The sequence below is a fragment of the Neoarius graeffei genome, chromosome 26, assembly GCF_027579695.1.
Source record: "Neoarius graeffei isolate fNeoGra1 chromosome 26, fNeoGra1.pri, whole genome shotgun sequence".
Taxonomy (NCBI): domain Eukaryota; kingdom Metazoa; phylum Chordata; class Actinopteri; order Siluriformes; family Ariidae; genus Neoarius; species Neoarius graeffei.
Window position 1 is genome coordinate 32,465,210 of NC_083594.1, and position 27,286 is coordinate 32,492,495.

At 40.4% G+C, this 27,286-nt stretch overlaps 1 protein-coding gene across 3 annotated transcripts in view; it reads left to right on the forward strand.

Moving 5' to 3' along the window:
* unm_sa1614 (un-named sa1614) overlaps positions 1-27,286 on the forward strand; it is a 173,380-nt gene that overhangs the window by 36,505 nt on the left and 109,589 nt on the right. For all 3 annotated transcript variants that reach the window (XM_060910398.1, XM_060910396.1, XM_060910399.1), the window contains 9 exons: positions 4,538-4,624; positions 9,180-9,280; positions 9,574-9,643; positions 9,874-9,961; positions 12,229-12,277; positions 21,723-21,886; positions 25,023-25,156; positions 25,293-25,384; positions 25,816-26,002. In XM_060910398.1, coding sequence (XP_060766381.1) covers positions 4,538-4,624; positions 9,180-9,280; positions 9,574-9,643; positions 9,874-9,961; positions 12,229-12,277; positions 21,723-21,886; positions 25,023-25,156; positions 25,293-25,384; positions 25,816-26,002 — 972 coding nt within the window. The remainder of the gene's footprint in view (positions 1-4,537; positions 4,625-9,179; positions 9,281-9,573; positions 9,644-9,873; positions 9,962-12,228; positions 12,278-21,722; positions 21,887-25,022; positions 25,157-25,292; positions 25,385-25,815; positions 26,003-27,286) is intronic.

Here is a 27,286-nt window from a genome sequence, read left to right on the forward strand (position 1 = left end):
GACACAACCACTCACCTTCCCTGACTCTGCTCTCCATTCACAGACTGATGCTCGGCCACACCCCCGCTGCCACATACGAATATTGAAATTTCGTTTAAATTGGGCAAATTTTTACCAGAGTTATGCCCTTGATTATTAACAAATGTGTACTTTGGCAATTTCATCAAGGTGTGCTTGCTTTCTGAAATCAACTTCCGTCACAATTTTTATTATCCCCTGCTGGCCCAAAGGGGGATTATGTCGTGGCGATGTCCATCCGTCCGTCCCAGGAAGGGTACTCACCTTCTGAAATTAACTCCTCTCACAATTTTTGGAGGAATTTCACGAAACTTGACAGAATCCTTTGTTATATGTTGGTAATAGGGGCGGCACGGTGGTGTAGTGGTTAGCACTGTCACCTCACAGCAAGAAGGTTCCGGGTTCGAGCCCAGTGGCCGATGGAGGCCTTTCTGTGTGGAGTTTGCATGTTCTCCCCGTGTCTGCCTGGGTTTCCTCTGGGTGCTCTGATTTCCCCCACAGTCCAAAGCCATGCAGGTTAGGTTAAAGGAATAATCCGGAGTGTTATGCTTTCTAGGTCTATTTTTGCATTATTGGGAGTGCATACGTTGAGTTGCTACCATAATCACGTCAATCAGATGTGTTGTGAGACAGTTCGTTTTTTACGATTTCAACCGGAAAGCACTTACACGGCAGTGCGAGGGGCATGTCTTTTTGCCGATACAAAACGTTAGTTTTAAAACCATTGCAAAGCTCAAAACAACATGACAGTTCTGTGGAAGTGAGTAGAGGGTTCCTACAAACAAAACGAAGTGTCCCTAGCTCTGCAAGTGCACGGACAGAGTGTGTAGAAGAGTAAATACAAAGCCAGAACCTTACCTGAAGTTGTTCTTCTCCAGACACCATCTTCAGGGGAAAGTCCGTAAAAGTCGAGTGCCGAGTGCAGAGCCCATCCCGCTGGAAATGCACAATTGTGGTATTGTGCAATTGTGACATGATTGTGGTAGCAACTCAACGTATGCACTCCCAATAATGCAAAAATAGACCTAGAAAGCATATCACTCCGGATTATTCCTTTAACTGGCTACTCTAAATTGCCCATAGGTGTGAATATGTATGTGTGAGTGTACACAAAGGAACTGGCCACCCTAGTGCTGCAATTCTGGCCAAGTTAACCAAACATGGTTCGCCTCAAGCTCAGTTTGGCAGTGACAATGATGACAATGTGTGTCTTTACCAAAACTGAGGTGCTGCTCATGTACTGTATAAAACAAGTAAAAAGTGTTCACTTCTGGAGTGATTTTGTTCACAATGGACCCAGCAGTAAAAAGAGGAGTACGTGAAAGAATAGGTTTAATTGGCTGGAGAATGTAGTGGAAAAGGGAGAGGAGTGCGAATATGCGCTGGCTGTCAGCAGAGACGATCTCAAGCTATTGTTTTATTTTGCAGTGTTCTTTTTTCTGTAAGTGTAGTTTTACATTGTTTGTTTACACTGTGTAGATCAACCAAAGAATAACAAACTATTTACAACTCTTGTTTATTACGTCATAGATTTGTGTAAAATAGTGAATCTGTACTAATAGCAGCAGTTTTCTGAGGTGATTGTGCTGTGATTGATAAAGTGCTCTTGTTATAATAACACTAATGTTGAAGTTTTGGTGGCGTGAGCTTATTTGGAGATGTTATTTTGCAGTGTTTTGATTGCTGTGGAGCATTTCAGGCATACAGTAAACTGTTGTTCCAAGCTATGTGTTTTTGCAGGAGATTATAATAATAATAATAATAATAATAATAAATTTAGGGGTGGCACGGTGGTGTAGTGGTTAGTGCTGTCGCCTCACAGCAAGAAGGTCCGGGTTCGAACCCCGTGGCCGGCGAGGGCCTTTCTGTGCGGAGTTTGCATGTTCTCCCCGTGTCCACGTGGGTTTCCTCCGGGTGCTCCGGTTTCCCCCACAGTCCAAAGACATGCAGGTTAGGTTAACTGGTGACTCTAAATTGACCGTAGGTGTGAATGTGAGTGTGAATGGTTGTGTGTCTATGTGTCGGCCCTGTGATGACCTGGCGACTTGTCCAGGGTGTACCCTGCCTTTCGCCCGTAGTCAGCTGGGATAGGCTCCAGCTTGCCTGCGACCCTGTAGCGGCTAAAGCAGCTCTAGCGCATAAAGCGGCTAGAGATAATGAGATGAGATGAGATAATTCGTTTATACAGCGCCTTTCTCAAACTCAAGGATGCTTTACAGGGTAGCAAAAAACAAAACAAAAAAACCCTTAAAACAGACATTAAATGACAACCCAACTAGACAGACACAAAATCATAAAGAGACAAGGTGAGATTTAAAATGACTCTTTAATTCTGAGATGGAAGAACTTTCCTTGAGGTTTTTGGGAAGTGAATTCCATAATTTTGTAGCTGTGACACTGAAAGCTCTACCACCCATGGAGGAAAGTGCTTATTTGGGAATTACTAATCATCCAGAATCAGTTAACATACAGGAAGTGGTATAAGGATGTAACAGGTCTTGTAAGTAGGTTGGAGCAAGGCCATGAAGGACCTTAAAATATAGAGCAGGAATTTGTACTGAATACAAAAAGAAAAGCGCAACCAATGTAAATTATATAGAATAGGGGTGATGTAAGCTGTACTTTTATTGTGAGTGAGAAGTCTGGCTGCTAAATTTTGTATGTATTGTAAATGAGCAAGTGTTCTTACTGGAGACCAAAAAGAGGGCATTGCAGTAGTCTATGTGTGATGTAATGAAGGCATGGATAAGCATTTCAGTATCATCCACTGAGAGAGAGTTACGAATGTGTGCCATATTTTAATGGTGAAAAGCTGATGTTTTTACCAGGGAGTTTACATTTGAGGGGCGGCACGGTGGTGTAGTGGTTAGCGCTGTCGCCTCACAGCAAGAAGGTCCTGGGTTCGAGCCCCATGGCCGGCGAGGGCCTTTCTGTGTGGAGTTTGCATGTTCTCCCCATGTCCGCGTGGGTTTCTTCTGGGTGCTCCGGTTTCCCCCAAAGACATGCAGGTTAGATTAACTGGTGACTCTAAATTGACCGTAGGTGTGAATGTGAGTGTGAATGGTTGTCTGTGTCTATGTGTCGGCCCTGTGATAACCTGGCGACTTGTCCAGGGTGTACCCCGCCTTTCGCCCGTAGTCAGCTGGGATAGGCTCCAGCTTGCCTGCGACCCTGTAGAACAGGATAAAGCGGCTAGAGATGATGAGATGAGATGAGATGAGTTTACATTTGAAAGAAAGTGTTTGATCAAAAATGACACTGAGGTTCTGCGTGATTTGTGTAGATTCGACAATATTACCACCAATATTAATTTTTAAGAGAAGGCTGCCTAGATAAGAGATATTTAGTACTAATGAATAGAGCGTCTGTTTTATTTGTGTTCAATTTCAGCTATTTAGACTCCAACCAAGCCTTTACGTCATGGATCCAGGCAGATAATGAAGGGGGTGGGAGAGATGAATTGCACCTAATACTAATATAGAGCTGCATATCATCAGCATAACAGAGAAATCCTAGAACATGTCGACAAATTATTTGACCAAGTGGCATTATTTATATTATAAAAAGAATGGGCCCAAAGACAGAACCTGCTGGAACACCTAGCTTACAAAGTGTGTGAAAAGTTCTGAAAAAGTGAACATGGCACCGAAAAATGCTTATCAGTTAAAAAATATCTCTTCATGTGGATCTCTTTTTTATGACTTGGACATGAAATTCATTCAGTTAAGTTTTCACAATTCCTTGCCTTGTTTCTCAGTCAAGCTTTACACCACATATTTCCACATTTTCAAAATGATTGTGCACTTTGTTTTAAGTAGATAAAGTTTGTAATCCTACTCTGTGATCACATGTGAAAAACTCAATCATACTTATCTAATAGGAAATCTTGTCGTACAAAAGAAATTATGTACAGTACCAGTCAGAAGTTTGGACACACCTTCTAATTTAACGATTTTCCTTATTTTTATTAATTAAAAGCCATTTCATGTCTTAAAGTAGTGATGGACTGTGGTTTGTCTTTACTTAGTTGAGCGGTTTCTTGACATAATATGGATTACTACAGTAATGGAATAGGGCTATTTACTGTATCTTTATTCTTTACTATTTTCTGTTTGATCTCAAACACATTAAGAAGGCAAGAAATTACATTAATTAACTTTTGACGAGGCACAATTGAAATGAAAAGCATTCCAGGTGACTACCTCATGAAGCTGGCTAAGATAATGCCAATAGTTTGCAAAGCGCCATCAAGGTAAACGGTGGCTACTTTGAAGAATCTAAAATATGAAGTATATTTTGTTTGCTTAACACTTTTTTGTTTGTAACATAATTCCATATATGTTCCATATATTATTTCATAGTTTTGATGTCTTATTGTTCTACAATGTAGAAAATAGTCAAAATACTGAAAAACCGATGAATGTGTGTGTCCAAACTTTTGATTGGTACTGTATGTCTAGTGTTGGTTTATAGGAATTTCACGTGTATTGTGTGTCTTTGTTTGTGGACATGTGTGCAGATAAAGCAAAGTCAAGATGAAGAGAAGCGGCAGCTGTTTTCTCTCAGGGACCAGCTAAGACCTGCCCTGCAGCCTGAACTTAAGGAGGTGATCACATACACACTTACCAGCTATCATTCAACACGACACTAGCATACATTTTTTATTTCAGATTTCCTAGTACAATTTACTTATAGATTCCACTGCCTCTTTTAGTGTTCTCTTATCTAACACTGTCACAACTTTTAAAGCACTTTATACTGAAATTTGTTTCGATTTCATTTGTAGCCTTCAGTATGATAGCTGATGAATATTTTAGTGGCTGAAGTAACTAGATGACTGATATATCTTAATGAGTGTGTTTTCTGTTTTTACATTTGCTGTTTTTTTGTGTGTAGTGTTAATTGTGTGTGAGCCTGTTTTGTCTTTATGATTGCGATAAAATTGGCAAATAGTATTTAATTAGTTGTTCTTAGACATTGTGTTGATTTTTTTTATAAAGGAGATTAACAATTCTAGCTTTTTTTAAACAAAGTGTTTTTATTGATTTTTCCAGTTATAAAAGATACAATTTGACATATATTTCAATACAATCCCACCCCACAAACAACCCCACCCCACTGCACCACCACGAATCCATAATACAGCACAGGTTCAGTAATAATTGTACATAATTAAAAAAAAAAAGAAAACAAACAAAATATAAAATAAAACAAACAAAATCACACACACACACACACACACACACACACACACACACACACACACACACAAAAAGGAGGGGTTACATCTACACATTTAAGATATCTGAGGCATCTATCTTTTCAACATGATCTAAAACTGGTTGCCATATAGTATAGAAATTGAGGGCACAGCCTCTTGTGGCATAACGGATTTTTTCTAAAGTCAGATGGTGCAGAAGGTTTCTGATCCACTGATTAAAGGTTGGAGGAGATTTATCTTTCCATTTAAGCAATATGAGTCTTCTAGCCAGTAGCATAGCAAAGGCTATCATGTTTTTGCTATGTCGAGTGGGGCGGAAGTCCTGCGGTACTACACCAAAAATTGCTGTTATAGCAAGAGGTTCCATGGGTATTCCTAGTAGGTCAGAAAAGAATTTGAATATAGATTGCCAGAACTCTGTTAATTTTGGGCAGATCCAGAACATTATGTGATAAAGTGGCTGTTGCTGCTCCACAGCGGTCACAGTTAGGGTCAATATTTGGTGTCAACTTTGCCAGTCTCGCTTTAGACCAGTGTAACCTATGTACAATCTTGAACTGTATTACTTTATGTCTTAAGCAAATTGAAGATGAATGTATCCCATCTAATGTGGAATCCCACACATCCTCAGTAATTTCTATGCCTAACTCTTCTTCCCACTGGTTTTTTAAACGTGTCAAGGGTTCTAAGTCATAAGAAATGAGTGACGTGTAAATTTTTCCGATAAGCCCTTTATGGTTGGAGCTAAGCTCTAAAAGAGAGTCAAGGAGAGAGCTGGGCGGCATAGATGGAAATTGAGCCGATTCTGCGGAAACAAAGTTGCGAAGTTGCAGGTACTTAATTCTAGCTTTTTAAAAGGTTTTTCTGACTCCTCTCTTATAGGTAGACACTATTATTGGGTTCTACAAGGGTTCCCTCATGAGGGACAAACTAAAGAATCTAGGATCCTATATCAGAAGTTTTTAAAAGAGTATCTGATTCACCTTCAGTAGCCACACCCAAGTGATTTGTTACAAATAAAGTAACCTATTCTGTTATATTTAGTAGTTGGGTAATGTAGCCTATACATAATATATTGTAAATATTTGTAGATGAAGTTAAAGCATGAACTTTACAAAGTTTTTGATCTGATAAGATGAGATCCTGGTAAATGGTATCATAAGTGCAATTTTGGACTAAAAGTGGGTTTATGGCAGTAGATGTTAGCAGTCTCAGTCCTTCTTGAACTCATTTCTGGTCAAAAATAACAACTGGGTTAGAACAAGAAAAAAATGGCATATTCCTAACCAAATTAGTAATACACTATAGCACTAAGCAATACACTATATCATGAACAGTTGATAACTTCAACAAAATAGACTTCATGCTAAAACTATAATGAATTTCCTTGTTACACAATTGTACTTTGTGATTATATAGGATGCAGTTATGGAAGCAAGTTATTTATACTCATGCTATCTGTTATTACCCAAATGAGGATGGGTTCCCTTTTGAGTCTGGTTCCTCTCAAGGTTTCTTCCTCATGTCGTCTGAGGGAGTTTTTCCTTGCCACCATTGCCACAGGCTTGCTCATCATGGATAAATTAGGGATAAAATTAGCTCATGTTTAAAATCTTTAATTTTCTGTAAAGCTGTTTTGTGAAAATGTTTGTTGTTAAAAGCGCTATACAAATAAACTTGACTAAGTTACAGGAAGTGCAAAATTGCGAATGGGAAGCCTGAACTGTACACTCATTGAACACTTTATTAGGAACACTATACTAATACTGGCTCTCATAAGGGTCTCCCTTTCCTCAATTTTTCATGGCATGGATTCCACAAGATGTTGGAAACATTCCTTTGAGATTCTGGTTCATGTTGACATGATTACGTCATGCAGTTCCTGTAGATTTTTAGGTGCACTTTCATGCTGTGAATCTCCCATTCTAACCCATCCCAAAAGTATTATATTGGATTTAGATCTGGTGACTGGGAAGGTCACTGAAGAACAGTGAACTCACTGTCATGTTCAGTTTGAGACGACTTTTGCTTTGTGAAATGGTGCATTATCATGCTGGACATAGCTATTAGAAGATGAGTAAATTGTGGCCATGAAGGGGATGCACATGATCAGCAACAGTGCTCAAATAAGCTGTGGCATTCAAGCAATGATTGGTAATAACGGACCCAAAATGTGCGGAGAAAACATTCCTCATACTATTACACCACCTCCACCAGCCTGGACTGTTGACACAAGGCAGGTTGGGTCCATGGATTCATATTGTTGGTGCCAAATTCTGACTCCACAATCTGTGTGCCTGAGCAGAAATTAAGCTTCATCAGACTGGCTATGTTTTTCCAGTCTTCAACTGTCCAGTTTTGGTGAGCCTGTGCCCACTGCAGCCTCAGCTTTCTGTTCTTGACTGATAGAAGTGGAACCTGACATTGTCTTCTGCTGTTGTAGCCCATGTACCTCAAGGTTTGATGTTTTCTCCTCACTACAATTATACAGAGTGGTTATATGACTTACTCTAGACGTTCTGTCTCAAATCAGTCTGGCTGTTCTGTGTTGATCTCTCTACTTAACAAGTCATTTCTGTCAACAGAACTGCAGCTCACAGGATGTTTTGTTTTTTCTTTATTGCACCATTCTGAGTAAACTGTAGAGACCTGTTGTGTGTGAAAATCTCAGATTAGCAGTTATAGAACTACTCAAATCAGCCTGTCTGTCACCAGCAATCATACCACTGTGAAAATCACTGAAATCAGGGTTTTTTCCCTCATTCTGATGGTTGATGTGAACATTACGTGAAGCTGCTAGCACGTAATAGAATAGCATGTAATAGAATAGCATGCTAGCACGTAATAGAGTAGCATGATTTTATACATTGCACTGCTGCCACATGATTGGCTGATGAGATAATGGCATGAATGACTAGGTGTACAGGTGTTCCTAATAAAGGGTTTGGTGAGTGTATATCTACTACAGTTACAGACAATATACTCTTCAATTTGAATATAATTAATTGACAACATTTATTCTTTCCCTCAATGCACTCATTCAGTCTAGGAGGGTAAGTTTATGGTTTTGTACATTTGTGGAAATTAGATCATTAGAAGTGACTACATGTCCTGCATGCCATAAATCTGTGTTTGTCGTCTAGTGTCTTCATTTATGTTACATTGTCTCATCTCATTATCTCATTATCTCTAGCTGCTTTATCCTGTTCTACAGGGTCGCAGGCAAGCTGGAGCCTATCCCAGCTGACTACGGGCGAAAGGCGGGGTACACCCTGGACAAGTCGCCAGGTCATCACAGGGCTGACACATAGACACAGACAACCATTCACACTCACATTCACACCTACGGTCAATTTAGAGTCACCAGTTAACCTAACCTGCATGTCTTTGGACTGTGGGGGAAACCGGAGCACCCGGAGGAAACCCACGCGGACACGGGGAGAACATGCAAACTCCACACAGAAAGGCCCTCGCCGGCCACGGGGCTCGAACCCGGACCTTCTTGCTGTGAGGCAACAGCGCTAACCACTACACCACCGTGCCGCCCCATGTTACATTGTATTGTTTCTAATATTGTAATATTTTTAATGGAGCCTTTTTGGTGCAAGTTACACTACATCCTGTCACTTTTTAAGTCTCTGCCTTTCTGGCCCAAATAAAGAACATAACATTAAAGGCATTTAGCAGACACTCTTATCTAGAGCAACATACCCAGAGCAGCCTGGTGGTTAGGTACCTTGCTCAAGGGCACTTCAGTCATTCCTGCTGATCCAGGGAATTGAACCAATGACATTTTGGTCCCAAACCATGGTCTCTAACCATTAGGCCATAGTTTCCTCCAAGCAGTATCACTGACTTGCATGTAGAGATGGTGCCAACTTAATCTGTGCTCTCTCTCTCTCTCTTTCTCTCTCTCTCTCTCTCTCTCTCTCCATTGTAGGACTCCTTATGTAAACAGACTGTGTACAGCATGCATCAACTTCAAGGCAACAAGCAATATGGAACAGAGAAATCAGGCTATCTCTATAAGAAGAGTGATGGGTAAATAAATGTGATTATTTCCACACTGATTCATACCTGTTAATGGTTGTGTTTTAGAATTACTTTTTTTTCTGAGCAGATTTTGTTCACGTCTGACTGTACAATTTATCTTCAAGTTCCTACATTGGCACTTATTTGATCCTGTTGTCAATATTACAATAGGATGGGATTAAAATATCAGAACTGATATCAGGGAAATGGAAAACTAGCCTTTTCTGGCCTCTGTGTTAAGATTAGTGGGTTGTGATTCATATGGTGTGTGTGTGTTGTAATCATAATCCTGCCTGTTACAGGTTGAGAAAGATGTGGCAGAAAAGGAAGTGCACTGTGCAGAACTGCTATCTCACCATCGCTCATGGAACTGTAAGCAGAACCACTTTATTAAATTTAGTATCCAACTCTACAGTTTTATATATTTGAGTATTTGCTGTTTTTGTTTAATGAAAAAAAAATTCTTACACAGACGTGGTGTATATTACACATCATATTATCCATCAGACAATTATCTATCAACTACTTGTTTTCATGGACAACAAATAAAGCTTGAAGGCATTTTCACTTTAATAAGTGTTTCATATTGTGCCCTCTCTAAGCCAAACAAATCACCAGCCAAACTGAATCTCCTGACCTGTCAGGTCAAACCCAGTCTGGAGGACAAGAAATGTTTTGACCTCATCTCTCGTAAGTAATAATTAGAAAGCACTCTCTTCTCCAAATGCTATGATTTAATACACTGTGTTATAACCTGCAATGAAAGGAATATCAAATCCCTGATGATAATCGTGCATCTGGTTGTACTTTTATAATGACATCAGTCACATTGTTTATAATAGCACTGGCTATTATTACCCCATGTATGAGAGTATTATATTATATACAAACAGGTAAAAAAAAGCTCTATTTCTAAACCTCTATGTAATTATTTAATTGAGAGTTTAAGTCAGAGGGGTCCCTCCTCTCTCACAGGGTCTCCGCGGATCCTTAAAAAGTCTTATTTTTAATATGTGTTTTTTAAGGTCTTAAAAAGCATTATATTTCGCTATTTTTTGAGCTATGGTATTAAATTTCACATGGGAGGTATTAAATTTCATCCGGGTAGCCTACGGTAAATGAAAAAAAAACATATGTCTGGATTTTTTTTTCCGCGCTAACGTTATTTATTCAACCAGCGTCGTTTGTTATCAAGATGCTGAACAAGTAGCACAAGAGCCGTTGTGTGTCTAGCACTAGTTCTAATAGCGCAGGAACCACGCCACTGGGGGCAGTGTGTTCTTTTATCCATGTAGTAGACAGTGATGGGAATAACGGCGTTAGAAATAAACGGCGTTACTAACGGCGTTACTTTTTTTTTAGTAACGAGTAATCTAACTAATTACTTTTTACATCGTTATAACGCCGTTCCCGTTACTTACAATAAACTACTATGCGTTACTTTATTAAAGCTGTTTTCATCTGGCACGCTGCTCGTTCAGCCTTTCTTTACTCTGCTTTAGTGTGGGGCGGGGAGACACGAGACAACGGCACAGTAAGCCAATCAGAGTAGATTTGGACAACATACGTAGGTAGGCCACGCCTACTGCACTACTGCGCGCTCTTTCAATCGGAAGACCCAGCGATGGCGAGCGGTCAGCCCAGCACTGCGCTTTCACACTGGAAATACAGCCATTACTTGAAATAAAAGGCAAGAGTGTTTACGTGCAATGCACATTATGTCGAGGAACAAAGCGTTTGTTCTCGTCAGTGGCCAGTAATTAGTAACATAATTTTAATAACTACAGAAATATATTACATTTGATAGATGTCTTATCTCACATTCTCTCACAAAAATATTAATATAGTGTAGATAACGTTACTAATTGGTTCTGTTAAGTGTCCATTTCAGTCATTAAACACATTTAACATTCACTTTTATTATGATTACACTAATTGAATTTGATTTTTTTTTTGAGGGGGAACAAAATGTAACGGAATAATTACTTTCTCTGGTAATTAGTTACTTTTATGACAAAGTAACTCCGTTACTAACTCAGTTACTTTTTGGGAAAAGTAACTAGTAACTATAACTAATTACTTTTTGAAAGTAACGTGCCCAACACTGGTAGTAGAACCATTGAGAGTAGAGCAGACGAGGAAGAAGTGGTTGAACTTGAACATGAACGGAGATGGGGAAGTGTAAGTTTAGTAACAAGTGGCTTGAGGAGCCAAAATACAAAAGTTGGTTAACAACAGCAACTTCAGAATATGAAGCGAGATGTAAGGTATGTCGGAAAGACATCAAGTTAACAACAATGGGCTGTAAAGCCCTTGACGCTCACTCGAAAGGGGAAAAGCATATGCGCTATGCTGCTAGTCGGGCAACAACAGTCCCCAGAGGCAGTTCGATCAGTAGTCAAACTTCCTTGCTTCCTCACTGTTTGTTCATGGCAGTACCCTACTATTAAAATATTGAGAAAGCAGTTAATGTTCTGTTTTGTTAACTGAAGATCAATTTGTTTCCTCACTGTTTGTTTACAGCAGTACCCTACTATTAAAATATCGAGAAGGCAGCTAATGTTCTGTTTTGTAAACTGAAGATGCACATTTTTAATTAAAAAAAATGCTTTGAACTTAACCTAGAGTGTGCTTTTTTTTTTTACTGTACGTATTTGTTCCGCGGTAGTGGTCTTATTTTTTATACTCAGTGGTCTTAAAATGGTCTTAAAAAGTATTATTTTTGCTGGTCAGAAATGTGCAGAGACCCTGTCTCAGTAGACCTTTCAAAACTAAGATGGATGCTTTTTTTTTTTTTAGTGTTTACAAGTTGTTTAGTGTTTACCATGTCACCCCCAATTTAGGGTTAAAGTTGTGTTAACACAGGAGTTGCCTGTTTCCTTATCTAAAATTTGTTTACTGCCAGTGTTTAACAAGTGCTCCATGGTCCTGTTTGTTCATGTGTGTCTTTGTTGCAGATAATCGCACTTATCACTTTCTCACAGAAGATGAGCCTGAATGTGTCGCGTAAGTCATAATTCCAGGAATAGAAATGCATTTTTTTTGCATTGTTTTGTATGCTAGAAGGCTCAGCACACATCTCAGTGCAGATTTGTCTGTTGTAGTCCCGTATAGATCTGGGCAAAGAAAATATTAATCATAAAAACATTGAAATTGTTTGCATAATCTTTATTTTGTATGGCAACCTACATACAAAGAAGTACATGTAAACACAATACATTCAAGTGGTACTCAAAGTTGCATATAGATATTTGTAAAACAATAAGACCACATCAGTTCATCTTTAGGAACTGATTTATTCCGGTCAGGGTCATGGTGGAATCTGAAGCCTTTCCTGGGACCTTGAGTGTGAGGTGGGATAATGAGACACCAGTCCATTGCAGAGCACCTTGAAAACGCACACACGTGCGCGCACACACACCTACCCCTACCGGCGAGTTGGAAAGCTGAAGGAAACCTTGACTGGTAACCTGAGCTCGAAGCAGGATCAAAGCAGAGAACAAAGAGCCATGAGGCAGCAAGGCTACCTACTGCACAAATGTATTAACCAATAAGCCTATCCATCCATCTATTATCTATGCTGCTTATCCATCAGGGTCATGGGTGAGCTGGAGCCAATCCAGCTGAATTCGGGCAAGAGGCAGGGTACGTTCTGGACAGGTCGCCAAGCTATCACAGGGCTAACACACATACAAACAACCATTCACACTCACATTCACACCTGTGGGCAATTTGGAGTATGACTATGTCGATTAAAATCGTTAGAAAATAAGAATCAGCCAAAACCAATAAAGTTATTAAATATAAACTAAACTAAAAGATAGTAAATAAACACTGGTAAGATGCATTTAAACTCTACAACAATAGACATATAATCCAGTTATTCCTTCAAAACTTATTTTTTTTTAGTGAGACTTACTGGAAAGTGGCACAGTAATGGGAGGCAGGAATGTAAGTCTTTGGACTGTGGGGGAAACCGGAGCACACCCACGCGGAGAACATGCAAACTCCGCACAGAAAGGCCCTCGCCGGCCCCGGGGCTCGAACCCAGGACCTTCTTGCTGTGAGGCGACAGCGCTAACCACTACACCACAAGAGTGGCGCTGTGACATTACTAAAATTGTAAAACAAAGGACTCTTAGATGGGTTGGAGTTTAAGGGTTTAAGGTGATGAAATGTTTGTGTTTAAATCCGAAAAGTATTGTGTTTACGGCGGCACGGTGGTGTAGTGGTTAGCGCTGTCGCCTCACAGCAAGAAGGTCCTGGGTTCGAGCCCCGGGGCCGGCGAGGGCCTTTCTGTGCGGAGTTTGCATGTTCTCCCCGTGTCCGCGTGGGTTTCCTCCGGGTGCTCCGGTTTCCCCCACAGTCCAAAGACATGCAGGTTAGGTTAACTGGTGACTCTAAATTGACCGTAGGTGTGAGTGTGAATGGTTGTCTGTGTCTATGTGTCAGCCCTGTGATGACCTGGCGACTTGTCCAGGGTGTACCCCGCCTTTCGCCCGTAGTCAGCTGGGATAGGCTCCAGCTTGCCTGCGACCCTGTAGAAGGATAAAGCGGCTAGAGATAATGAGATGAGATGAGAAGTATTGTGTTTACCCAGCCAGGCAGTGAAGAAGTGTGTGCTGTGTCATATTGATTGATTGATTGATTGATTGATTTTATTTGACATTCTCAGTTCTTGTATAAAAAAATAAATACATGATTTAGTTTCAAATAAACCACACCACATACTTAAACTAAAAACAGAGAGTCAGGATAACACAATAAAGCTCGAAAGCTTATTTCCATTGTGGTCCTTTGATGTTGGATGGCAGCAGATGTAAAAATGACAAGAGTGGCGCTGTGACATTACTAAAATTGTAAAACAAAATTACATAGACAGTATACACATCAGATTAACATTGTATACATACTATATAAGTGCAAGCCCTACACTATCTGATCTCTAAACCATGTTTTCACAGCACGTTTAAACCCATCCAAACTAATGATTACCTTAATATTACCTGGTAACTTATTCCACAGACTAGTTGCAACATATAAAAAGGAGTCCTTCCCTATTTTAGTTTGCACTCTTGGAGGAACAAAATCTGTGGAACACCCCCTAGTGAAGTAACTATGAACGTCCCTCACTCTACTAAAAAAATTATTTAAATATTTAGGGACATCTCCATTTACAATCTTATATACCATGCTCAATTAAATTTGAGAAACTCTATCCTCTACCCTCAACCATCCCAGCCGCTTAAAATGATGAGGATCAAGGTGAGTTCTTGGGGGCAGATTCAAAATGGTCCTTACTAATTTATTTTGTGAGGTCTGGAGCTTGTTCTTGAAATACCTAGTAAGGCCATTATACCAAGAGCAACAGGCATAATCATAGTAGGGTTGAATTATAGCGCCTGCTAAGGTCACCATAGCCTTCTTATCCAGATATATGGAAATTCTGGCCAGAAAACGTACTCGTTGATTTACTTTAGTAATTACTTTCTGGGCTTGACCAGCTCCAGACAACTGACTATCCAGTACACACCCAAGATAACTGACTGAGTCCTTAGCATTAAGTGCAGTGTCACCAACTAATACTTCAAAGCCTGGGGTTTTGTTCAACTTAACTCTAGACCCAAACAAGATGGATTCAATTTTTCCTATATGAAGAGATAATCTATTAAATGATAGCCAGTGGCTGACTTTTAAAAGCTCAGTACTTAAGGTTGATTCAACAGTGAGCTTGTCCTTGTGTGAAAACACTAGTGCAGAATCATCAGCAAATAAAAACAGTTCACATGAACAAACTGATTTAAGATCATTAATGTATAAAAGAAAAAGAAGAGGACCTAAAACACTCCCCTGAGGGACCCCACATTGCACAGTTTGTGGCTGGGATAAAGTTTCCCCAACATCCACCACTTGTTTCCTATTCCTCAAATATGAGTCAAACCATCTAACTGCTGTGTTGTTAAAGCCAATAGCCCTCAATTTTGACAGTAAGATACTATGATCTACCGTATCAAAAGCCTTTTGCAAATCCAACATGACCATACCACAGAAATTTCCCTTGTCAACCTCCTTTCTGATATAGTCAGTTAGGTACAATAAACATGTGTCAGTGGAGTGTAATTTACGAAATCCTGATTGGAATTCATATAATAAATTGTGAGATAAAAGATATTTATTTACCTGCTCAAAAACAAGTCTTTCAATTATTTTTGATAGAGTACACAAAATGGAGACGGGTCTATAATTACCCCGCTCCAGTTTGCTCCCCTTCTTATAAAGTGGAATCACTTTTGCCAGCTTAAGATCTTTAGGAAAGTATCCATACTCAATAGACATGTTTATAATGTGAGTAATACTTGGAGTAATGTTCTCCGCAGCATCTTTCAAGAATCGAGGTGGAATATTATCAAGACCTGTAGCTTTAGAGCTCATCTCATCATTATCTCTAGCCGCTTTATCCTTCTACAGGGTCGCAGGCAAGCTGGAGCCTATCCCAGCTGACTACGGGCGAAAGGCGGGGTACACCCTGGACAAGTCGCCAGGTCATCACAGGGCTGACACATAGACACAGACAACCATTCACACTCACATTCACACCTACGGTCAATTTAGAGTCACCAGTTAACCTAACCTGCATGTCTTTGGACTGTGGGGGAAACCGGAGCACCCGGAGGAAACCCACGCGGACACGGGGAGAACATGCAAACTCCGCACAGAAAGGCCCTCGCCGGACACGGGGCTCGAACCCAGACCTTCTTGCTGTGAGGCGACAGCGCTAACCACTACACCACCGTGCCGCCAGCTTTAGAGCTATCTAATTTATTAAGTTTCATAAGTACATTTGCCTCTGACACCTTCTCTAACAAAAATTTGTTTGCCTGAACCCCTTGCTGGGAATAAAACTCCGAAACTTTACTTTCTTCATATTGTTTCGACATGGCAGGAAGCTTTTCAACCAGCTTACTAGCAATTGTTGAGAAATATGTGTTAAAACTGTTTGCTACTTTATCCTTGTCTGATATAATCTTATTTCCAAGGTCTAGATTAATATTACATGTTTAGTTTTCAGCCTTTTATTATAGCCCAACTCTTTCAATAACTGCCATAACTTTTTCGAGTCATGTTTATACTCCATAATTTTCTCATTAAAATAGGTCTTTTTAGAACAAACCACTAATCTACTCACTTCATTTCTCAATTTTTTATACTCTGTCCAACTTTGATCATCCTTATTTTTCCTAACTTGTTCATATAGTCTGTTTCTCCTCCGTATGGCCTCAAGTATACCATCATTTATCCAAGGTTCTGTTCTCTGTTTTACTCTTACAACTCTAAAAGGTGCAATTTTGTCTATAGATTGCAAAAATAATAATTTAAAATTAAAGCCGCAAGCGGCCTCGACGGGCCCTCGCGCCAGCGGCCAAGGGGGGCGGGGGCATGCGTCCCCGCGAAATACCTTCCACAGCTTCTTTGGCAAGAGACATTACTCCCACAATGGTGACAAAGCACAGAATTGGACACAGAGTACACGGTGCGCTGAGATGTTGTCATGGACAGAACATTTTATGCCATGGCTTCCCAACCAAATTAATGTATTTACCTCATCAGTCACCAAGCTATAGCTACATAGGATTGTCTTCTGTTAGACATCTATTAGTCTGTATGTAACGCTACAACACTTGCTCCCGACTGCCTACCCATTCCCCACAAGTCATGTGTGTTTAAGGCAACCAAAACAACATACTCCTGGTGCCTCATGATTGTAAACACCTCTCCTGCAACTGCTACAGCGCAATGAGAGCCCCCAGTGGTGAAAGTTCACCAAATTTGGTATACATGTCAAGGGACCTATGAAGAGTTGTTTTGTAAAGTTTGATCAAGTTTGACCAATCAGAAGCCGAGATATAAATTGTTGCCTGAAAACAGCGCCCCCAGTGGCAAAAGTTCACAAAATTTGGCACATATGTCAGGTGACCTGTTAAGAGTGTGCGTATCAAGTTTGATCAAGATTGAGAAAATAGAAGATGAGATATTGATTTTTGAAGAATAAATTTTTTGGTTTCTCCCATGTCAGTAGGTGGCGCTATGCTGCACATGAGCGATTATGAGTTGGAAAAATAAGTGGCTACAACAGCAACGTACTATCACAAGGTAGTGGTGTGAAGGAGAAGCATTATGGAATTATTTACCAAAAACCTGTTTCGGAGCAATTGCGTTGGCCAAAAACAGCGCCCCCCATGGACGAAAATTCCCAAAATGTGGTGTACATGACATGGGAGGTATTAAGAGGGTGGCCGTGAAGTTTGACCAAATTTGAGGAAAGATTGGATTTTTTGCCCAAAAATAGCGCCCCCAGTGGCGAAATATCACAGAAATTGGGTAACATGTCAGATGCCCAATGAGTGATTTGCGTGTGAAGTATGAGCAGTTTTGAGCAATTTGAAGATATGTTATGAATTTTTAAGCATGTAAAATTTTGCATGGAAAATTGATTGACGTATAACTTCTGAACGGTATATTCTACGTGAAACGTATTTAGGAACTTTTGTCAGCCATGTCTCTAGATGATGTGTATCAATTTTGGTGACATTCCTATGAACGGTCTAGGAGGAGTTGCGCCGTCTTCGTGGCCATGCATTTCGCACAAAAGTGAAATTACCTCACTTCCTGTTGGGCGTGGCTAATGCATTGGCATTACATTTTTGTCCGGCTTAGTGAGATACATATGCGTACCAAATGGCATGCCACTACTACAAACTACATGGCAACCAGGCACCGTAATGCGGGAGGCCAAAATCACAATGAGTTAGGGGGCGCTATAGAGGCCCTGAGGCCCGCCTGGATCTGGGCTTCTGGTTCTCAGTAGTGGTGGGAGTCTAAGAAAAAGGAGCCAAATTTCATGCGATGTCGACCATGGCAAGCGCCCCAAAAAGGGTCTTGTAAAGAGTTTGCTTGCCAAGTTTGACAAATCAGAAGCTGCAATATCATTTCTGCCATAACCAGCACCCCCAGGGGCGAAAGTGCACAAAATTTGGCGTTCATGTCAGGTGAGCTATGAAGAGTTTGCGTATGAAGTTTGATGACAATTGAGTAAACAGAAGATGAGATATAGATTTTTGAAGAATAAATTTTTTGGTTTTTCCCATGTCAGTAGGTGGCGCTATGCTGTACATGAGTGATTATGAGATGGAAAAATAAGTGTCCCCAACAGCAACGCACTATCACAAGGTAGTGGTGTGAAGGAAAAGCATTATGGAATTATTTACCAAAAACCCGTTTTGGAGAAATTGCGTCGGCCAAAAACAGCGCCCCCCATGGACGAAAATTCCCAAAATGTGGTATACATGACATGGGAGGTAGTAAGAGGGTGGCCGTGAAGTTTGACCAAATTTGAGGAAAGATTGGATTTTTTGCCCAAAAATAGCGCCCCCAGTGGCGAAATATCACAGAAATTGGGTAACATGTCAGAAGCCCAATGAGTGATTAGCGTGTGAAGTATGAGCAGTGTTGAGCAATTAGAAGATTAGTTATGAATTTTTTAGCATGTAAACTTTTGAAGTGAAAATTGATTGACGTATAACTTCTGAACGGTTTATCCTACGTGAAACGTATTTAGTAACTTTTGTCAGCCATGTCTGTAGATGAAGTGTATCAATTTTGGTGACATTCCTATGAACGGTCTAGGAGGAGTTGCGCCGTCTTCGTGGCCATGCATTTCACACAAAAGTGAAATTACCTCACTTCCTGTTGGGCGTGGCTAATGAAATGGCATTACATTTTTGTCCGGCTTAGTGAGATACATATGCATACCAAATGGCATGCCACTACTACAAACTACATGGCAACCAGGCACCTTAATGCGGGAGGCCAAAATCACAACGACTTAGGGGGCGCTATAGAGGCCCTGAGCCCCGGCCAAGTGTGGGCTTTTGGTTCTGAGTAGCGGTGGCAATTCTCGGAAGTGGCGCCAAATTTCGCGCGTTTTCGCCCATGGCAAGCGCCCCGAAAATGGCCCAACAGCGGAGAAAAATAAAGAAGAAGAAGAAGAAGACGGAAGAATAATAATAGTGAACTCTTACAAGAACAATAGGGCCTTCGCCCATAGGGCTCGGGCCCTAATAATGCCAAGCCTGATCAACATCTTTACATTGCAACACAGATGACCAGTTTACTTCATTTAAGCAATTTATAAATGCCTCTTTGCTATACCCTTTCATATATCTAATTTTTATGGTATTGTGAGCACTAAATACTGTTTTCTTTACTTTTCTGGTGCAAAAAATCATAGAATGATCACTTAACCCGTAGTGTATTACCCCACTGTTTATAATTCTTGATTTGTCAGAAACTAGAACAAGATCAATCGTGGTTTGAGTAGAAATGCAAACACGCGTCGGTTCTTTAATCAGCTGATGTAGGCTAAGACTACTACAAAAGTTCCTCAGAGCTTTAGACATTGAAAGTTCATCTCTGGAAACATCCGTATTAAAGTCCCCCAACACGATAACTTCCAAATTTATGAAGTCCAAACATTTTGAACATACATCATCCAACAGGTCATAAAAGTTTGTCTGATCGGGAGGCCGATAACAAACTCCCACTAGTATTGGTTTACTTTTAGGCAAAAGAACATTTACCCATATAGCTTCAATCTGGTCCTCATGCATATCCTCTCTTTCATTAAAACAAATATCCGATCTTAAATAAATACAGACGCCTCCACCTTTTCGGTTTCGATCTTTCCTAATTAAACAGTAATTCTGTATTTCAATTTCAGCGTCCTTTATCGATTCATCCAGCCACATCTCAGTAAAACATAAAAGTCCCACCTTATTACTTTTACAGATAAGTCTGAGCTCATTAATCTTAGGTAAAAGACTCCTGATGTTAAGATGAAGCAGATGTCTTGAAGAGAACTTTTTTGTTAATTCCAGTGTGCATGCACACACACACACACACACACACACACACACACACACACACACACACACACACACACACTTCTGTAGAAAAGCAGGTCTTTGACATAGTAAATAGATCGTCCTCAAATGAGTTTCCCTGTGATGTGATTGTACTGTTTTTGTGACTGAAATTCTCATGCTTTCAATTGATTTGATGCTAAATGCCAGAGCTGAAGAGTAGTAAAAAGGAGTGCTGATAACCACAGAACTGGAGAAAGGCTACTAGAATGAAAAATAACACAATACGATTACTTTTCCAGTTCTTAAACATAATAATGCAATAAGTGCTTTATGCACAATCCATCCATTTTGGCATATCACTACAGTGACGTGGCCTCTCTGATGGCTTCAGCCACCATAGTCTCTAGGGAACATTACAGTAGTGGTTTCCCATTGCCTTCTATTGGATTATTATAGAAGTTTTCTCTTCTCAAACACTAACACTCACATTCACACCTGTGGATAATTTAGAGCCACCGATTAGCTGTAATTAGATTATAATCTATTATAATCTTCTGAAATGTTTGGATGGATTAGCTTCCTTGATACACATCTTTCATGAATGTCATTCATGTGTACAGTGTCTTGCAAAAGTATTCATCCCCCTTGGTGTTTGTCCAGTTTTGTCGCATTACAAGCTGGAATTAAAATGGATTTTTAGGAGGTTATCACCATTTGATTTACACAACATGCCTACAACTTTAAATGCCATGTGTGGCGTAAACCCAACACCCTGAGAACACCATTTCTACAATGAAGCACGGTGGTGGCAGCATCATGCTGTGGGGATATTTTTCATCTGCAGGGACAGGAAAACTGGTCAGGACTGAAGGAAAGATGGATGGCACTAAATACAGTTAATTCTGGAGGAAAACCTGTTTGAGTCAGCCAGAGGTTTGAGACTGGGACGAAGGTTCACATTCCAGCAGGACAATGACCCTAAACATACTGCTAAAGCTACACTGGAGTGGTTTAAAGGGAAACATTTAAATGTCTTAGAATGGCCTAATCAAAGCCCAGACCTCAATCCAAGTGAGAGTCTGTGGCATAACTTGAAGATTGCTGTACACCAACGCAACCCATTTAAGTTGAAGGAGTTGGAGCACTTTTGCCTTGAGGAATGGGCAAAAATCCCATGTGCTAAGCTAATAGAGACATACCCCAAGAGACTTACAGCTGTAACTGCAGCAAAAGGTGGCTTTACAAAGTATTGACTTGGGGTGTGTGTTTGTGTGTGTGTGTGAATACCTATGCACACTCCAGATTTCTGTTTTTTCATCTTAATTATTGTCTGTGTCACAATAAGACAACAATTTGCACCTTTAAAGTGATAGGCATGTTGTGTAAATCAAATGGTGCTAACCTCCCAAAAATTCATTTTACTTCTGGCTTGTAATGCAATAAAACAGGACAAATACGAAGGGGTGTGTGTGTGAATACTTTTGCAAGATACTGTATGTACGGTATATGTGTGTGTATTTATTGTTCAGGTGGATTTCAGTGCTGACCAACAGTAAGCAGGAGGCACTGAATGTGGCTTTAGATGAGCACAAACAGAGTGGAGGAAGCAGTGTGGAGGATTTGACCCGTGCGATCACTGAGGACATCCTCCGCATGCCGGGTAACAACGTCTGCTGCGACTGCGGTGCTCCAGGTGCTCCAACTATACAACACACTGATTTCAGCGGTCTGAGTGCTACTGCCACAAGAACACTTTATCTCTGTTGCTGACTTTTAAAAGCAGTATATATAAACGTAAAATGCAAACAGCTGTACTAAAATCTGGAAGTAGATTTAGATTCCAATTGAACAAGCCAGATGTGACAGATGACATGAAGAACCCTTAAGATGAACCAGACTCAAAAGGGAACTCATCCTCCTCTGAGTGATGCCACATACTGCCATTTTGATTATTATAGTGTACAGTGTATATAGTGTATAGTGTAGAGAAATGGCAAATAGGTGTACCTGTTTTGAAATTACATGGAATGATCACAGTATGATTAAAATTATGAGTAGGATTACTGAGATGGGCAGAGGACAGTCTCTATGATTACAGCAACATTCTTTAGAAGGTGCAATTCTACAGAAACAGGAAGGTAAGTATCGAAAGCTCCAGATGAAGGAACAGAGCAGGCTAGAGCATCAAACAAGTACACTCTGGAATATCAGTCCTGCCATTACACTGTCAGTAAACCTGAGATCATCTTGTTTATAAGTTTATATTTTTATATTGTTCATAAGTGGTTTACTCAGGCTGACTGTTGATAGCCGACATTAATCCAAATCCTCTTAGAGGCCATGAGTTGTTCATGCAATCCTAACATCATCTTTTCTAGCTTCGTAGTTATACAACAGGAAAGAGATATAAGGAGAAAGAGACATACAAACTGTAAAAAAAAAAAGTGTAAATTTTTACATTAATACAGTGTCTTGCAAAAGTATTCATCCCCCTTTGTGTTTGTCCTGTTTTGTCACATTACAAGCTGGAATTAAAATGGATTTTTGGGAGGTTAGCACCATTACACAACATGCTTACAACTTTAAAGGTGCAAATTGTTGTTTTACTGTGACACAAACAATAATTAAGATGAAAAAAAAAAAAGTCTGGAGTGTGCATAGGTATTCACCCCCCAAAGTCAATACTTTGTAGAGTCACCTTTTGCTGCAAATACAGTTGCAAGTGTCTTGGGGTATTTTTTTATAACCCAACCCTGATCCATACTTCTCCACAACTTTGTCTCTGACATGTTTGGAGTGGCTCCGGTTTCCCCCACAGTCCAAAGACATGCAGGTTAGGTTAACTGGTGACTCTAAATTGACCGTAGGTGTGAATGTGAGTGTGAATGGTTGTCTGTGTCTATGTGTCAGCCCTGTGATGACCTGGCGACTTGTCCAGGGTGTACCCCGCCTTTCGCCCGTAGTCAGCTGGGATAGGCTCCAGCTTGCCTGCGACCCTGTAGAAGGATAAAGCGGCTAGAGATAATGAGATGAGATGTTTGGAGTGCTCCTTGATTTTCATGTTGCTTGCTTAGTAGTGTTGCAGAGTCAGGGTCCTTCCAGAACAGGTTGATTCACAGACATCATGTGACAAATCATGTGACACTTTGATTGCACACAGGTGGCTCTTAATCAACTAATTATGTGACTTATGAAATGAATTGGTTGGACCAGCTCTTATTTAGGGGTTTCATACAAAAGGGGGTGAATACTTATGCACACTTCACATTTCTGTTTTTTCATCTTAATTATTGTGTCACAATAAAACAACCATTTTCACCTTTAACGTTGTAGGCATGCTGTTTAAATCAAATGGTGCTAACTCCCCAAAAATCCATTTTAACCCTTTGGTGACTGACCCCTTGAAAATGGTTCCTCCAGGAACGATGACGTTTCAGTTGTCAAGACAACGGAAAAACTAAAATACAAAAACAGAAAGATACGTCACAATGCTCTTGTGCACAAAACAAAATGCTCTTGTATTTTAGTTTTTCTGTTGTCTTGACAACTGAAACGTCATCGTTCCTGGAGGAACCATTTTCAAGGGGTCAGTCACCAAAGGGTTAATTCCATCTTGTAATGCGACAAAACAAGACAAACACCAAGGGGGATGAATACTTTTGCAAGACACTGTAGTATATGTACTAGAGAACCTCCCCACCCACCTGCTTTAGTCCTATGGTGAACAGGCTGTTCATGTCCTAACAAGTGCAAAATACATGGGCTTCTACATGGTTGATTAACTTAATCGTGATGTTTTCTTGAGGAGGCAATGCACAGCTTACAGGCTGTCCAGAGAGAAGCCACATGCCAGAAAAAAGCTCACAAAATACTGACAAGATGTTAGGGTATTCTTTTACATCTTCCTGATTTACATTAAGGCAGCATGGTGGTGCAGTGGTTAACACTGTCTCCTCATAGCAAAGGGGGAAGCTACATACACCCACTTAGATTATTAATTCAGTGGTGTTGAATATTTCAAAATGTCTTAACTTGCCATGGCCTTTTAACTTCCTGTTAGTGATCATGACTGACTACAGCTGGTAGCTTCCCACTGCACATTAGATTTTGTAGCTACTATGTATCAATTATATGATCAGTATTATATGATAAGTATTTTCTGAATTAATTGTTTTAGATTTAAATGTTTATCGAATGTATTTTATTCTCACTTTTACATTCTGCTTTATTCAATCACCGGATTACAAGTGACAATGTTTTCTTAAGGACAATCACTGTGAAAATATTAATGAAGTTATTATACTACAGTCATTCAAGTAGATTTTTCTCTGGTCTAGTTGGTCATTCACCAACCTACTGCATCTTTTAGTAAAAGACATAGGTTATTTAAGAACCTAATTAAATCAAACAAGGAAGAATATGGCCTATTTCCTAAGAAATTAACTTTGCACAATTTAGAAATTCAATTTAGCTTTAATTAAATGTCCTCATTGAATTTCAGTCAGAATCTTTGCTATGAAAAAACTGTAGGCCTTTTATCGCTTGAGCCCCCTACAAAATCTGTGTGTGCAGACTATCGCATCATAAAGCCAGTGATGGCTGGTCATGATGTTTAATGGAAGGGCAAATACAGTTCTACGACTTATCAGTAACTCGCTCTTACTGTTTTTGAAACTTATAGCATGGGTTCACCCTATAGCATGGGTTCACCCTATACAGGCATAAGCATAAATCTAATATACTTAGACACAATAATTCTGGAACTGACTTTATTTTAGCTATTGACTGAGAGCACTAAATATTCTCAAATTATGCTGCATTGTTTTCAGATCCTACATGGGTCTCTACAAACCTGGGCATCCTGACATGTATCGAATGCTCAGGGATTCATCGGGAGATGGGTGTCCATTACTCTCGCATCCAGTCCCTCTCTCTGGATAAACTGGCCACTTCTGAACTCTTGGTCAGGTTCTTTACCAACTAAACATAGACATAAATTCTGTAAACATAAAGTTTATTTGAACTTACCTTACTCATTTTCTGACAGATTTGTGGATTCTCCCTCTTTTTTTTGTCTCTTTCTCTGTGTCTTTGTTCAGCTGGCGAGAAATGTCGGGAATTCAGGGTTTAACGAAATTGTGGAGGCCAATCTCCTCAGCCCATCTCTGAAACCGTCTGCAGAAAGTGACATGTAAGTAAGAACTCATCTATTACAGCTACTTGTGTCTTGTTTGCTGGCTGTGTTTCCATCGTCAACCCCACCCTGTCCGTTGAAACTACAGTCCTCTCTGTACGTATTGGAACACTAATTTTGGAAGGCCAATTAGTGGGTTTTAGATCAAAAGATGAATAAGAGATGATGGATCAGAATTTCAGCTGATTCCTGATATTTACATCTAGATGTGTTAGAGAGTTGCTGTTCCAATACTTTTGGAGGGGACTGTGCATGTGTATCATAAGTTGCCTTTTAAGGGAAAGGGCAAAGATGAGCAGCCATGTTCTGGATGGTGACAGAGCTCATTTATAGGCCAGGATCTTTTATTTTCTTCTTATAATTATCTTGTCACATGTAAATGATATAAAAGCATTTTTCATGATGCACAAAAATGTGTTTGCGTGTAGGTCGATACGTAAAGAATTCATCCTGGCTAAGTATGTTGAGAGTCAGTTTGCTCAGCGGAGTGGCGGTTCCCCAGACACCCTGCGTCGGCGTTTACAGGAGGCCGTACATACGCGAGACATTTTCAGCCTTCTGCAGCTGTACACAGAAAAGCTTGACCTCAGCCTGCCTGTGCCCAGCCCGCTGCAGGTACACACACACACACACACACACACACACACACACACACACACAGCTCCCTCTGCCCAGTCCTGTATGGACATGCATATAAGTTAGGAATTTTAAGAAAATTCTATTTGAACTCTTTCATATAGTATCCGTGGCCTTTTAACATGTTTTCCCACAGTGTTGAACATTTTTTCACACATACAAGTTTAAAAAAAAATTAAAATAAAAAAGCCTACCTGTTGGTGAAAAGGAGGTTCAAAATCTCATCTCATCTCGTTATCTCTAGCCGCTTTATCCTGTTCTACAGGGTCGCAGGCAAGCTGGAGCCTATCCCAGCTGACTACGGGCGAAAGGCGGGGTACACCCCGGACAAGTCGCCAGGTCATCACAGGGCTGACACATAGACACAGACAACCATTCACACTCACACCTACGGTCAATTCAGAGTCACCAGTTAACCTAACCTGCATGTCTTTGGACTGTGGGGGAAACCGGAGCACCCGGAGGAAACCCACGCGGACACGGGGAGAACATGCAAACTCCGCACAGAAAGGCCCTCGTCGGCCACGGGGCTTGAGCCCGGACCTTCTTGCTGTGAGACGACAGCGCTAACCACTACACCACCATGCCACCCGGGGTTCAAAATGCTTACCTTTATTTGCATTATTTGTTTTATTTAAGAAAAAAATTAATATACATAAGTAGTTTCCTCTCAAACTAATTATATAGCCGTTTACTACAAGAGTAGAAAAACATTTACTATAAATTTTTGCCCTTTTTAATTACAGACTAGAGTCTAGTGCTTGGAAAAACCTAGCATTAATTTTTTTGGTCTTTTAAGTTATGAATCGTTATGTCAAGTATGCGAGGGAGGCGGATGCATGTGCAGAAGTGTTTATATATACATGAAGTGCATAAAATGCACACAAAGGCAAACAGTCCAAATCGGCAGGCAAGATCATAAACGAGAAAAGAGGCAACGGGTCGGTCGAGGCACAAACAGTATGTTGGAGGCAAAGTGAGAATGAGAACTAGAAACAGGAATAGGAGTCGAGAAACCAGGAAAACCACAAACACAGAAGGAAAGGCTCGGTAATGTGCACTGAACGTGGCGTAATACTTTGCATCAGTGCAGTCCTTAAATAGCCCAACACATAGTTCTCTAATTGAGTTCAGGTGTGCCTTGTTCATGGCATGCGTGCTGGAGCTTACTCGGCGCGTGCACAGCCTGAGGCGCGCCTTCAGGTGCACGTGCCACAGTGCGCAGGACTGACAGAACCCCCTCCCAAAGAGCTCCCTCTGGGA